The 15,131-nt window shown below is 40.9% G+C and overlaps 1 protein-coding gene across 7 annotated transcripts in view; it reads right to left on the reverse strand.

The window, feature by feature from the left end:
• Window positions 1-171: 171 nt before the first annotated feature.
• Window positions 172-15,131, reverse strand: part of lrba (LPS-responsive vesicle trafficking, beach and anchor containing) — a 179,939-nt gene continuing 164,979 nt past the window's right edge. For 5 of the 7 annotated variants that reach the window (XM_075463161.1, XM_075463165.1, XM_075463164.1 and 2 more), the window contains 5 exons: window positions 13,421-13,588; window positions 8,751-8,852; window positions 7,552-7,748; window positions 2,422-2,573; window positions 172-1,421 (listed from right to left, as the gene is read on the reverse strand). In XM_075463161.1, coding sequence (XP_075319276.1) covers window positions 1,331-1,421; window positions 2,422-2,573; window positions 7,552-7,748; window positions 8,751-8,852; window positions 13,421-13,588 — 710 coding nt within the window. In that variant the 3' untranslated portion in view covers window positions 172-1,330. The remainder of the gene's footprint in view (window positions 1,422-2,421; window positions 2,574-7,551; window positions 7,749-8,750; window positions 8,853-13,420; window positions 13,589-15,131) is intronic. The other 2 variants (XM_075463166.1, XM_075463162.1) reach the window with 1 other exon arrangement.

Below are 15,131 nucleotides of genomic sequence, written 5' to 3' on the forward strand. Positions count from 1 at the left end.
AGATCAGCTGCTTTTGATGCCCCACTGTTTTGGAACAGTCGAGCAAAAAGTGATAACTGCAATAAAGACTTCAAACCAACATGTGTTTGTGGTGTGTACCTGAGAGAGCGGGACACTAGAGGGTGCTGTGTCATTTTGCTCACGCCTCATGAGAAAACAAAACATTGACCATTCAAGTTATAAAATTCCTTTTTATTGTCAGAACTCGGCAAACAAAACACTCCAAAATGATTGCAAAAAAATTATTATTGAATTAAAGGTCAAAGTAGTTCCCACATAACTGGAGATTCAAACCAAACTTTAAAGAAAGGAATGTTTCCTAAAAATCAAACATTTAAAGTGGATGCTTTTTAAAACAGTGGACCTAAGGAATATGTCTTTGTGTGATTTAAACATCTGCGATGAAAAGAGAAATGAACAGAGACGGGGAAGTCCTCCTTTTCATGGCCCTAATCGGTTCTTTGGAAAACAGACTCAGAGGACTTTAAGGTGAGACGTCTCAAACCTCCCACTCTGTCCCTCAAACACTTTTTCTTCAGGATTCCTCAAGGTCAGAAAATACAATTCATTGCTTATTCAGTCATTTACGAAAGACATGTGAGAGTTGACTCCTTGAACCAAAGCAGGGTTTTATCACCACCGATTCTGATGTTTTAAGTGTTAAACAGGTTGAATAAACTCATGCATGGAAACGTAATCTCTAGGCAAGCACAGAGGGAGTAGACATCTTAAATATGGAGGACTACATTTAAACATTACATATATAGATATTTATATAAATGTATTTTCCCTCTTCACTTATCTGTCAAGTATATATATATATATTTTTTTTAAGTAGACATTTTGTATCTACCTGCTGTGTTGCCAAAACGGGGAAAAGCATGTTTAAGTGAATGATAGCTTAATAAGTATTCCCTACAAACACACCTACTGGGAAAAAAAAACAACAAAAACAAATCACTCACCCTCAAAGTACACAAATATTTGGATTTTTAAGTCTCCAACTCCCCACAAATCCCTCTTATTTTCTGGAGGAGATGAAAATAGACTCTTACAGCTAAAAATAGATTTGTTTTTAACCGTACAATAACATAAACCCCCACCTTAAGATTTATATGAAAATTTTCTATCAGATCTACAAAATATAGCAATGCCCTTTTTAAAAATAGTTTGATTCTTTTACTAGAACAGGACAGATTTTTTTTTCATTTTTCCTCCTTCCATTGAGTTACATTCAGGATATCAGGTTATAGACAGAACGGTGGCTTTAATAGGAGCTCACACTTCGCCACATCGGGTCTTTGTCAGTCACGTTGCTGCAGTTTTCTCCTCAGTACCTGGTCTGGTACTCGTGATGCCACCTGTTGAAGTCGTTGTAGAAGAGTACGATACTTCCAGATGCCATGCCGGTTATGATGCACCTGGAGGAGACATCAGGACAAATTTCTGTTTTATTCAGGCTTGTGAGCGTTTAAGTACATTTGTTTTGATTTTCACTTTTTTACTTCCGTCTACTTATTCGACAGGTAAGAAAACAAAACTTGTTATCTCACAAGAAAACATTGTATACAACAGTTAAAGGTTTTCATCGTCCTTCTTCTATATTAGGACGTCAGCCACAGGATAATTAATAACCAGGAGCTTCCACACTACAGAGACAGCACTGGAATTCCTTCTAAATACCAGCCACTGTATCCTCCATTACAGTAAAAGGCAAATACGGACCAGATCAAAGTAGAAGAAGCAAACTCTTATAAATATTATTTCATAAAATACTTTATTTGAATTTGTTCAAGTGGTTTCACGCATGAAATACCATAAAAACTTCCTCTGCTGGGACAATATGTAAACCTCTGTTTCAGCTTGTTACTGGATTAATCCGCCTCAATGCGATCTTTGTTGGAATATCTTATTTACAGGAAGTTCTATACAGTGTATAACTTTGATTGATCATCAAATTCTATCTTGGAGGTTCAAACATGTTGATGGGATTAAAGGATCTACATTTGGCTGCTTAGTCATAGTAACCTAAAATTATGAGGCCTCTTTACACACCAGAGTTAGTCATAGAGTTCCAGGGTTCTGTGCTTGGACCTCATGGGGTAATATTTTTCACAGAGAAAAACGCCCTCAGACTTCGAGCTCACTTGTGGTTCAAAGAGTTTCCAAAAGTAGAATGGGAGGCAGTGCCTTCAGTTATCAGGCCCCTCTCTTGTGGAATAGTTGCGTGAGGGCTGATTAGCATAAATCGTGAGTGTAATGGACTCATGAGCAAAGGGCGTGTTTTTCCGTCTTTTCTATTATCTTAGCATGACAAAGAAATGGTCATTTAATGTCCCCCGAGTCTCACTTAATGCACAGACTCCTTTTTTTCTTCTTTTCGTTTTGAACCTTTTCTCTGGTAAAAGATGGAGATTTTACCTTTGGTCATGCGACATGGCCATGGAGCGGATTCCTGCGTCACAGCCAGGGTAAGTGAAGAGCTGTTTGAGGTCATGAACCTGCCAGACAGATACGACACCTCCATCCCCACCTGTCAGGAGATACTGACCATCTCGACTAAGAAGCATAGCCTGCCGGAGACCAAGAAAAAAAAAAAAAGTTCATGATTAACTTGCTTGCAAGTGACATTTATTATAGCTTTTATATTATACGTAGTTCACAGATGGAGATCGTGTACCAATGGTACTGTAACTTCAATAATCAATTATAAACTGTCCCTCAACCACAGGCATGAATAGGCCTGGTGTTCTGTCGTCAGATTATCTGAGTAAAGCTCAAACTATCAGGTTGTGAGAACAAAAGATCCAACATTCTGTACACAGACCTGGACTTCTCAACAAAGATGGCTCCCCACAGTTAGGCTCAGAGATTTACTCATCTCATCTGCTTTTCTTGCAAACTGCAGCAGCTGAATGGGTCCCTCGGGAATCAGATGTACACAAATCAAGTCCTGTGCTGGAGTCTATTATGGGCACTGTGCTTTGTGGAAGCTAAAACTAAAACAGTCAGGAGCATCAATCAGCGAGTAACTGTAGCTGATGAAATGACGAGGCAGAATGTAAGTTCTAAAAGCAGAAAATGACACTAAGAGCTTTTGTCGTTTGTGGTTTTATGACGCTGAGGTCGGATGTCTTTCAGCCGCGGCCCCCTTTGCAGTGATTCAGCAAGAGACACTTCAATCATCAGGAGCATGTGTGTTGAATCAGGCTCGCATTAAATGGGAAAAGGAAAGTTAAAGGTGGAACAAGTCATTTTCAGGAACTTGATTTGATCTTAAAACAAACAACCCTTCACAAACAGAAAAAGTGCAGGCTAAACTAAGCAAATGGTTTTTATTTGGGGGGGGGGGATTCCACACCAGGCTTCTTATTCTCACCATGCACACACAAGTTTGCAAGTAAAGGCCCCCCTCGCACATACAGATACATTAACGTACAACAAAGTGCTCACATGCTGCCTCAGGCAGCAAGTATAGTTTCAGCCTAATTGCTAGTTGGATCATCATTCTTGATGCCTGAGAATAGAGCATGACTGAGTGCAGCGCTGGTTTGATTTGTGTGGTGTGTGTAGCACAGTAACTGCCTGCAAACGTTAAAGGAGAATTCCGGCATTTTTACAAACATACCCCATCTGTTGGAGACCAAGGAAAGTTTGCCAAAGGGAAAAACGCGAGAAATTTTCATGCCCGCTGCGCAAAGTTGTCCAATTGCGCTGATTTCCATGAAAGCGGGCTCTATCGGACAAGCTTTAAACCTTTCCTGGGGCTCTTAACGTGTATCAAAATACTTTTCACCGAATTGGCCGTGGTGTCAGTAGCAATACAATTCAACCCAGGGGCTAGGCCTAACCATACCATTAGCTAGGACAGACATGATACATTTTGAGATTTCAAAAACAGCGCACTTACCTTTCTCAGCTTCCGTGTTCCACAGGCGTGCGCACAAATTAATTGATCGCCGAAGTCATACACTATAGTATTCCAAAATTGTCTTTTTGTCCACCAAAAACGACCCTCGGGAACCGAACTACACATTGCCATGTTTGTTATTGTTTCCTATCGAACAGCTGACTCGTTTCAACACCCATTTTCGCCGTGATGTCATGACGTGTCACATGACTGCTGGAAGGAGCGCACCTTCGCCCATTATTCAGCTGCAGGAGATAAGAACCCTCGGGATTTTATTGGAAGCAATTTCGAGATGGATAGTTCGTCAGATTCTGATGTTGGAATGGACGAGTTTGATGGTCGGGGTTATCTTTTTGAACCAGAATACACAGATGAAGAGTTGTTGGCACAAGATGCAGCGAGGATGGCTCAAACCGATGATCCAGAAACGGGAGCTGCTGCTAGGTTACGCATTGGGGAGACATGGTGGCGCAGATGTGGACATTGTATTGCACTGACCACAGAGGAAGACAGTACTTTGGAATACTATAGTGTATGACTTCGGCGATCGATTAATTTGTGCGCACGCCTGTGGAACACGGAAGCTGAGAAAGGTAAGTGCCCTGTTTTTGAAATCTCAAAATGTATAATGTCTGTGCTAGCTAATGGTATGGTTAGCCCCTGGGTTGAATTGCATTGCTACTGACACCACGGCTCCACTGCCCTCCCTTTCCTTGGTCTCCAACAGATGGGATATGTTTGTAAAAATGCCGGAATTCTCCTTTAAGCAGCAACATATACCATGTTCATTTCAGCCAGTTGTGGGACAAAGAATGCAACTTTGATGCGGCACTGATCAGATGACAGCAGTTAGTCATGTTGATGTGCATCTGATGAGCCCAACGTTTACTCTTCCTTTAGATGTGTTTTTAGTCCTGAGGAAAATATCGGGCTTTTTATATCCCAAAAACTCCAGTCTCTCGTCAAATTAGCCACTTATTTTGTTTGTCTGATGCTTGACTTCAGGGATGCTGTTATATCCAGATTCTAGCTATCACTCCCTGAATGTGTGGTAGAATTATTCATCCATGCCTTCATAACCTGGCAGTTAGACTACTGCAATGAAATCCTTTTTTTTTTTTTTTTTTTTTTTCTTTTAAGCCACACATTCACTGCCTTCCAATCAAATCACTTACCAATGAATCAATCCCTCTGACGTCTTTCACCGTTACACCCCATCCTAGATCCTCAGGGCTTCTAACATTAGCCACCTGTCCATTCCTCACACTGGACTGTTGGTTTCCAGAGACGGAGCTTTCAGTGCTGGAGCCCCAATCCTCTGCAATACTCTCCTGACTAATATCCTTAGTGCCTCTTCCCTGGACATGTTAAAAAAAATGACTCACTCCTCAAACACCAATAATTCCCCTGTGATGATAATCCAACTTAGCCCAGCGTCACCACCTGAGGTCTATCTCGTAAAAGGCGCCGTATAAATTCATGATCATTATCAGCGGAAAGTGCATCCATCTTTTCTGCAGAACAGATACACCTGCAGCGGCCCGAAAGAAGGCAGAGCAACTGGGATTTGGGCCAGGAAGTCTCAGGCTGTGGAAAGAAGGTAGATGTATGCATTGGTTTGTGGACTTCTGTTCTGAAACCTTGAACATGTCATTTGGCAGAGTCGTCTTGGGTTTTGTGCGGTAATAGTGAATCTTACCTACAGTCATAAACGGGGAAATTTGTTCTACAGTCTAAAGCACATTGCGTTGCCTGTGGTATGAAATGCGCTATATAAATAAAGATGCCTTGCCTTGCCAAAGCTCCTTTTTTTTTTTTTTTAAACCAAGCCGTAAGCATGTAAAGAATGGTTTTGTAGTCAATTGGGAATTGACTGGTTTTAGTATTCAGCAACGAGAAGAAATTTGAGGAACTTTTGGCACTTGTTGAATTGAACTGCCTTTACAAAGGAAAAACAGCCAAGACAAACTGCACATGTGGGTGATGTTTTTCATGATGGTCATATGATAAAAATGTTCAGAGGTGCAGCTTTCTTAATGCTTTACCAGGTTGTCAAAGATGGTCATACCTTAGAATTTTTTTGGGATATACACAGTACAGCTCACTATTTAACAGTTAAAAAAGGAGTACAGAATTATTTTGCAGTTACTAGGCAGTCCTAATATACTTGTGTATCTACTAATGGAGTTCGTGACCTTACTGAGCACTGCAGGAGGCAGCAGAGCTGGCAGACAAGTCAGCTCGGCCAGGTAGGAGGCTGCTGACAGACATTATAAATCAGTCCTTAGTCACTGGGCGGTCAAACAAAATGGCCGATGGCTCTGTAGGGGCTAAGATGGCTGCCTCAGCTCAGATGTCTAAAAAATGACTCCAGCAGAAACACATGCACTCTTCATGCCCATATTTTCTACTTTTTTCAGAGAACAGTGGGTGGATTCTGGGGCTGGAAAAGGTAAAATGTTTAATTTATGGCGCTGTTAATCCCTCAGTTACACTGACACAGGCAGTGAAAGAACTGCTGGGATGCTTACACTGCACCAGTTACACCATAACTTAAAAGAATGTAATCCATTCAGTATGGCCTCTGTCACCTGATTCTGCTATTAGACCAGGATGCCGACTGTTAGCTTGTCATCTAACCTCTGACTCCAGACCCCTATAAAGTCACAGTGCATACATTCTTACTCTCTGTTTCCAAATGTATGCTGCAGGCCAGGACAAACACTTATTTATCCCAGAGTCATACTGTGCTGAGACTCCACGGGCTAAGAAGATTGATTCTGGTTTTTTCACGAGTGCACTAAATACTGTTGGACCGGTAGGGCGGAGCCAAGCAGGTTGAGACTCTCACAGCCTCATTTCAAGATGTTAGGATTTTCCTAATGCCATCTGACATGGATGGAATTTACAACAGCCGAAGAGAGCTGCCGAGGCCGGCTGCTGCCTGCCCCGTTCCCAAGCTTCATCTTTAGTGGAAACTCTGGGAAAACTACAAAGCGAATCTAAAAACGTTGTTAGTGTCTTTTAAAGACATAATAAAGTTCTCAGAAACCTTGAAACTAAACACTTGTTACTCTCACAGTGCTGGTAATGCGCTCAATCAGTGTTTCAGTGTATTTGTGGCTTTGTAGACGTGGGCTGGTTGGCAGGTTGAGAGCCAGGGCAGAAAAGGATTTCTTAATAGGAAACAGGCGTGCGGCTGTCTGTCAGAGCTAGCTTACATTTCCCAGGCCAAACCGGAAACAAACGGCCTGGAAACCAAAGGCGGTAGCTGCTATCTTGTGTCACTCTAGCCACCAGGGAGGAAATATGGGCAATGGGGAATGTGTCGTCCAGCGCTGGAGGGTAGTTAATGGTGTTGGTGTCCAGGACTGACCACTCCTCTGGAATGTTTTCCACCACTGCCGCAATTTGACCTGACAACAGAGCTCCGGATCAAAAGAACCATTTCCTCTGCTGAATGTGGGTGAACAGGGAAAGAAAGATGTAAAGTCTCAGTTTGTCCCGAGGCACGCTGACCTTCACCTCACTCGCATCTCAAACCGAAACCGAGCCTTTAATCAGTGAGAGGACTTTCTGCACAGATGTGGTGCAGACATACATATGCAAGTGCACTCTCTAGTGTACGGTCATTTCCTCACCTTGATGCCGTCTTCAACCTCCATGTGTCCGAGCAGTTTCCCATTGACACTGAAGAGACAAAACTGTCCCTTGTCATAACAAATCATGCAGTGACCCTCAGTGGAGGACTGGATGAGTCGTGGTTGCAGGCAGTGCTCTGGGCCCTCAAGGGTTCGCAGCAGGTCCCCATTCATAGAATGGATCAAACAAGGACCCTCTACACACAAACATTAAGAGAAAAAGTTAGCCGTTATAAAATAAACTGTTGTGCACGTTTTATTTCCTGCAAGTGTTACAATTTAGATTAAATGAATACATAAACTGTATACGTGCAATGTACTATATACATCATGTCAATCTACAGCATTTGGCTGAAATGTACACTGTGCTGCACATGTGTCGGCCACACGTATGTTCATTAAACACAGCCCTGTTTCCCAAGGAGTTGAGACGCTGTTTGGAGTGAAAACAGAATGCGGTGGTTTTGCAAATCATTTAACCGAAAACCGTGCATGAATTTCTATTCATTTTGAGTACAAAGAAGTTTAGACAAGCACAGCAATGATTACCATTAAAAAGAAAAGAAACACCTGGTGAAATGTCAAACAAGCAACAGGTCAGTAACACAACTACTGTAGGTACTAATAAATTAAAAAAAAAAAGAGCATCTCACAAACTTTGTTTGAAAACTGTCCCGTCGTCTGACACACAATCAAAATTAATCATGATCACCTCGTCTTTAGGAGTAAAGAGGAGAAGGACCATCGGGCTGGTTAATGCGCACCTCAAAAAGCAGACGCATATTATCAATTTTGAAAAATGTTGCTGTATGAGATACAAAAAGAGCATCTGTTTTTCAAAGACAATCGTCGCTCTTTTTTTCAATAAATGACATATCCTCATACTCCTTCCAATTAATTAAAGTTTAAAGTTTAAAATAAGTTTAAATGCTTTTTTATTATTATTTATAATTCAGAAAATATCCCAGTTTTTAAAAAAATCTTTTTTCTTTTTTCTTTTTTTTTTTTTAGAAATAAGGCCGCACTATGACTGCTGACTTTGCATGTACTCCCAATAGAGTGGCCACTGAAGTTTGTGTGGAAGCCATTTGTCCTCTATCGTGTGTGTCCAGTCATCATTTCTGTAATGGTCAAACTAAGAATAATTTCCAATACATTTATTTCACAATATAGACCTATTCCGAGACACGCCGCCTCACCTTTACAGCCACTGATGACGAGACCCAACTCGGCACAAACGCTCACACAGGTCACCTCGCAGTCATGGCCTGTCAGGATAGCCCTCGGTGTGGTAAATGCTGCTGGGAACACACAAACACAACAGTGTTGCAAACCGTCACATGTGATACTTCTTTATGTTCACTAGAGGGCGCAAAAGACAAAACAAAAAAACACAAAACAAAAAAAAACCCACGCACTGATTGATGGAAATCACCAGCTAACCCTGGCATAAGAAGTAAGATTAACATGTAAAAATAATGACAAACATATCAAGGTATTTGTAAATTATATGTAAAGCATCTTTACATAAAGTCAACACTTTGAGGCTTGTTTGTCATGCACACACAAGCGCTCCCGCTACAGAAGTTGTCCCTGACAGTCTTCCTATTTCTAAAACCTTCTCCCCATGACCGCCTTCACTTGATCCAGATGTTTCTGCATTAAACAGGCAGAAAAACAGAAAACCAGAGCAAGAGTAAGTTATGGTCCAAGTTATGAAATCTGTGTGATTTTTGTTTTGGTTTGAGCTGTCAGGGCAAGTGACAACACGAAATCGGCTGTTATTTCTCCATCTGTCTTCTCTGCCTGCGAGCGAACACTCATGCATGCACAGATACGTGGAGCTTATTTTCGGTGTTGTTACTGTAAATAACATTATTCTTTTACAACTCAAGATGGATTAATGATCGGGGCGGTCGCTGTAACTTAAACATCTGGCCAAAGTGTCAAAGTTTTGAGTTGGATGACTCAAAAGTACACAAAGGTATCTGTGATGTAAAACAGAGGAGCAGAGCAGGTCCGCAGTGCGAGTCTGAATGTATATGAAGTCGAAGACTTCTGTTGTCGTTCAAGGGGTCTTATCTTCACTAACCCCAACCTTTCTCTACTCAAGGTCAGTTTCAGCTCAAAAAGTTGAAAAATGACTATTTGTATGTTTAACTTGTCTACATTTGTGTGTGCACCAACACCAAATGTCTCCAAAGCAACGCGGTTACCCCCGTTAAATCGCTCAAACGTTTTCACCGACGTTTCACCAAAATCTTTGCTTCTAAACCTCTAAAGGCTTATAAACAATGTTTTCTTCTTCAAATTTTTCAATTTGGTTTCTTAATCCGATTTCTTAAATTCTATTAGACGACATATGATTCAATGCAGGTTCACCGATGAGACGGGCTACTTCTCCCAAAAAGCTGCAGCTACTGTAAACTCCTAACCAGATTTAGCAGAAAGACTGTGCTTCCCATATTGCTCACTTAACACTCTTGCAAAAAGGCAAAACAAGAGGGAAAGTTACATAGATGCACCATTTCAAATCAATGTGAACGTGACAGATTGCAAGAGCATACTTAAACAATAATAGATGTAAAATTATGGAGGAATCCTCTGTAGGCAAGTATTGGAATGAACAATTTGTTATGATAGCAGTTAGTAATAATCTACATTTTATCCATTTAACATTGGCACAGAACAAACACGTGACCGAAAAGGCAAGGAGCAACAGAACGATGTTGGACTTTACTCAGTGAAGATCTATAAAGCAAAAGAAAAAAAAAAGAAAAAAAAAGAATAAACTTTATCAGCTTCTAGACTCCACCTGCCATTTGGTTTAAATTAGGACCACATCTGATTACAATCTAATACCTGTACATGACCAGAGCTGGGACATTGAGGGTATCAGCTATCTGTGTGTGTCACTGTTGTGATACGTGTGTGTGTGTGTGTGTGTGTGTGTGTGCGCGCGCGCGCGCGCGCATATATCTGTTGCTCGTGTTGAAGGGATATTAATCTTTTAACACAGTCCCATTCTTCTAACTCAACTTTATATTTACAGGCCTAACATAATCTAAATTTAAAACAAATAATGATTAGGCCTTCGTAGTTACCGTTAAGGTAATACTCCAGTTAATAAATGTAAGTCAAGGTTTTGCCCTCTTTGAACAGGTGAAAACATTACTCTGTTTTGTGTGTGACTGTACAATTCAGCAGTCAGGTAATCATTCAGCCCACTAACCCATTTAATATGGCTCGGAAAACTTGAACATTGCAGCACACTGAGTATTCTTTAAAAAAAAAATTTCAGTCATTAAATAAATACATAAAAACAACTGAATGCAGCAGCACTGCAAAAAAGAAAAACCCAGACAAACAATAGAATTGTGTTTTCAGGCATATAGGAAATCATCTTCAGCTCACGTTTAAAAAATACTCTCAATTTAACTTAACCCTTATTATCTTTATATGTGCATAACGTACAGCTGTGGACGAAGTCTGTAGAGTAAACACAGCGATCTGTGATCAGAAAGGTGTTTAAATGAATAAAACGACAAGGTGGAAAACAGATGTGAAACATGAGTGAATGAATACGGTTTAAAGTAGCAGGCGGTCAGTAATGCATGGAGGTGATTGGTTAAAAAGAGCAGGTGTGTAGCTGATTAAATCCATGCAGGGTATTACTGAGGTACACACAGAGCCAAGGAGGAGCTTGAGATGGTTGATTTACAGGCTCGATCTATAATATAATCATTGGGTTAAACGTGATGACTCATCTTTCCTCGTCACTTTCACCAGTGTTTTAACCACAATTTTAACTCTAAAATTTAACAGTATAAAAATTATCCCATGTCAAGCAGACAACAGCGTTTCAGTGTAGACACACAAGTTAAGATCGCTCTCAGTATGTATGTATGTATACTTACAGCAGTTTATAATTAAAATTAGATGGCGGCAAACAAGGGTTTCACACTCGCCTTGTTCAATAGAAATAGTATCCATAGTTATTTGGATTACATGATGATTTGGCTGGCTGCTTCTAATTTAATGTAGAAACAAAGTGAAAAGTAGATGAAAAGACTCAGGTGGCGAGTGGAGAGCCAAGTCATAATCAATGAAAATCAGCATTTGCATTTTTATACAACATCGATAATAGCACATTTCACAGAGAAGTGTTAATGCTTTTGAACACTATTACCTGATTATGGGATGGGCTTTGTGGCAGAACTGTAGTGTTAAGTCTCCAACAGTTTTAACTAGATAGACCTAAAAGTGTGCTGAAATCGCTGAAAAATATCAACTTTGCACATCACAGAACTACATCGACTGATTTACATTTGTGTGCAAATGTAAGTCAATGCTCTAACAACAAAATACAAATACACTTTTTGTCATTTAAAGCTGTCAGTTCTTTTAAGATAAATGAAACGTAGTTTCAAGCAGAAAAGCCACAATGTACTCGTTTCCTCTATTTTGCCAGCAGATGGCAGTAGCATCTGTGAAATCTTCCTCGCTTCCATCAGGAACCAAGAGTGCATAGGTCAGTGTGGTCATGGGCATATCAGCCATTCAGATACACGCGTGTCAAGCTTATGAAGTGTGTGGGATGTCCACAGATCATTACGAGCGAAAAGAATTTGTGTGTTTTTGTGCGCACTCATTTAAGTTTATGTGCTGATTTTAGCTTTCATGTGTTCGGGTGTTTGGAAGCAGAATAAAGAAAGTCTGTCGTCTGTCTGCATTTTGTGAGCATATATGTGTGCGCGCGCTTGTGTCTGTGGGCGTGCTGCGGAGCTTCATGTCTGGGAGAGCCTTCTGCGGTTTGGGGCAATGTTGCATCATATTGTGGTGGTGAGAGGATGAGATGACGAGTGCATGGTCTGCTCCTCCAGCTTTAGTGTGGTAACTACCACCGAGTCAGCTGATGTCAGGCTGACACAAATGCACTAAAGCATAAATATCTATGGAAAGTATTTTTCATAAAAATCAGTAAAAATTAGACTAGTTTTTAGAAATCAAGATGTTAAAAATGATTAACTATGGCATGATATCATTATCTGTATTTGAGTTCCCACATTAACATTTGTTTCTAGACTGTGACTATAGTTTGGTTTATGTTTATCAACCTGAAATTGATATATATACATACATACATATATATGCGTAAATGCATGGGTGTGTGTGTTAAATTTATTTATTATTTTTTTATTGATTCCAAAATGCCATATCAGTGCAACTGAGCTGAGTCACAATCCTCTTTTGTATGAAAAACACAATGTTGATTATTAACCAAATCACAATTTGTCATAAATTTCATCCCATTTGTAATGGATCACTTAACAACATGTACATCTATCTAAGCCAGCCAAATTAGCACCAAGAAGGTTTAGAACTGAGCAATGTGTGTGCAATGCTTTGATCATAGCTAATGCCATATGTTATGGTAACGCAAGGGAGGCCCATGACATTTTTCACTTTTATCGACTCGCATGACCCCGTGGCCCTCAGATGGTGGTGAACTTTCATGTGCCGGCCGACGACCCCCAACATCACATTTAACGTCTCTAAGTGGCCCTCACTTTCACTCACATTAAAGACAGATTCTCACACACACACTCAGACACACACATGATATCTGAAAGCAGAAACACACACATGCAGTGCAATCTAAAACACATTATCAAAAGCTGTTCCTGGTGTGACAGTGTTGCGAAATCCAATCTGTATGCAGGAGGCCTGGCCAGGTCAGACGAAACTAGTTGTTACTTTACAGAGGGAGGCCGTAAATCACACAGTCACAACTGTCTGGGAGAGTGAGCACTCAGAGAATACCTCTGTGTGTTTGAGTGCGTGCTGCCATATTGGGCTCGGTACTCACTGCCCGGGCTCTCTCCAATGCTGCTGTGCTTCCCGTTCCAGTACCACAGCAGTAGGGTGGCATCCCTGGAGCCTGACAAGACGTAGCAGTCTCCTCCAATGTATGACTCGGAGCGAGCGAGACACGTCACCACATCTCGATGCCCAAACACTATCTGAGTCAGTTTGCCTGTAAACAGCACACAGATGGGAAACATGTTCATCGAAAATAAAGCCGGTAAACAAAGAACAGCACAATGCATCTTAATACGGATAAAACATTTAAAAATACAGAAATATGGTTACAACAAATAAATTAACATCCGGCCTTGACAAAAAGCTTGTATTTATTGTTAAACATAACTCTCAACTTGGTGGAGTATGTTTGACGATCACCTGCCTGCTTGACTGGCTGATCCACATGAGATCAGACTTCTGTTAATCCCAGACAAGAATAAACACTTGCTCCAGCTTCGGGAGTGTGTGTGCGCCTGTGCACATACAGTGTACTCCATGTGTATATGTAAAGAGGCTAATTGCTGTCAGATTTCGAGACCACAACTCCACTGTCTAGCTGTCTAATACTCATTATGCTCCTCATAGTGTGACCTCTGCAGTCAAACAGTGGATAGTTTGCAGCACATGATATTTCTGTCTGGGTGTCAAAATCACCGTCCGCTGGGTCATTAAGCTGTTTCACAATGAAATGATGGGGTTTATTATGAAACTGGGCGGGTCGCCGACTTAACTTCCAAAGAAGAAAAGAGACATCAAAGATGTGAAATGTTTGACATTTTTATAAACAGTGAGAATAAGTAAAGATGGCTGCTGCAATAATAGCTACCATGCACCTCATATTAAACACATGGTCCTCTGCTCACACACATGCATGCACACAGACAAATCGAACTGGATGTGTGCATGCTGGCGTATGAGGCTGGGTTTTGTGCATGTGTACCAATCAAGTCTTGTAATTGATAAAATCCCCCAGTTCTTTAACCTGGGGGAATTAGGGACCTGGGTGGCAGCTGTTGAACGTGTGCGATTAAACTGTGTTCACGTTCCAGTCGCACACCCTCGTGGCAGTCACACAATAGAGCTATCTCTGTGCTCCCGTCCCTCCTCCCCTCCCTCCTCCAGAAAAGACGGGGAGGGCCTGGCTTGTAGAAATTGAATTGGAGGGTGTTGTATAGATGCATGTAGCATTCTGAATGGAGCTGGGGGGGGGGGGGGTTAGTGAGCAGAGATGAAGCTGCAGACACTTTCATTTAGGACCCCTGACCTGATGGTATTTTTCTGTGCAACGTTTGCACTGGATATGTGTACGAAAGAGGCAAATCAGTGGTGTTTGAGCATATATGGTGCTACAGCGGGAAAACCATAACGTACTGTGTATTGAAGTAAATAGAGTATTTCAATGTTTATATGCCATGTATAAATGATAACTAGACTGCAATTATGCAGTACTATTCTTATACATTAAAAGTCATATTCACATTGATACACTGTACATACAACACTTTTGTTCTAGTGAATTCATCCAGTGCTTCTTTATTTCTTTATTTTGTTTTTTTCACAGTTTTCAGTTTTGTGCTTTGCAACAGTTGGACATGCAGACTGCAGATGCTGAAAATTGAACCATCGAATTTCTCACCAGGAAAAGCAGCTGTAACCACACGACTAACATGAAACCAGAGTTTGATATCAAAGCTGAAAGAGGTTTTCATAAATTA

Source organism: Odontesthes bonariensis, chromosome 4 (genome assembly GCF_027942865.1).
Source record: "Odontesthes bonariensis isolate fOdoBon6 chromosome 4, fOdoBon6.hap1, whole genome shotgun sequence".
In the NCBI taxonomy this organism is placed as follows: Eukaryota; Metazoa; Chordata; class Actinopteri; order Atheriniformes; family Atherinopsidae; genus Odontesthes; species Odontesthes bonariensis.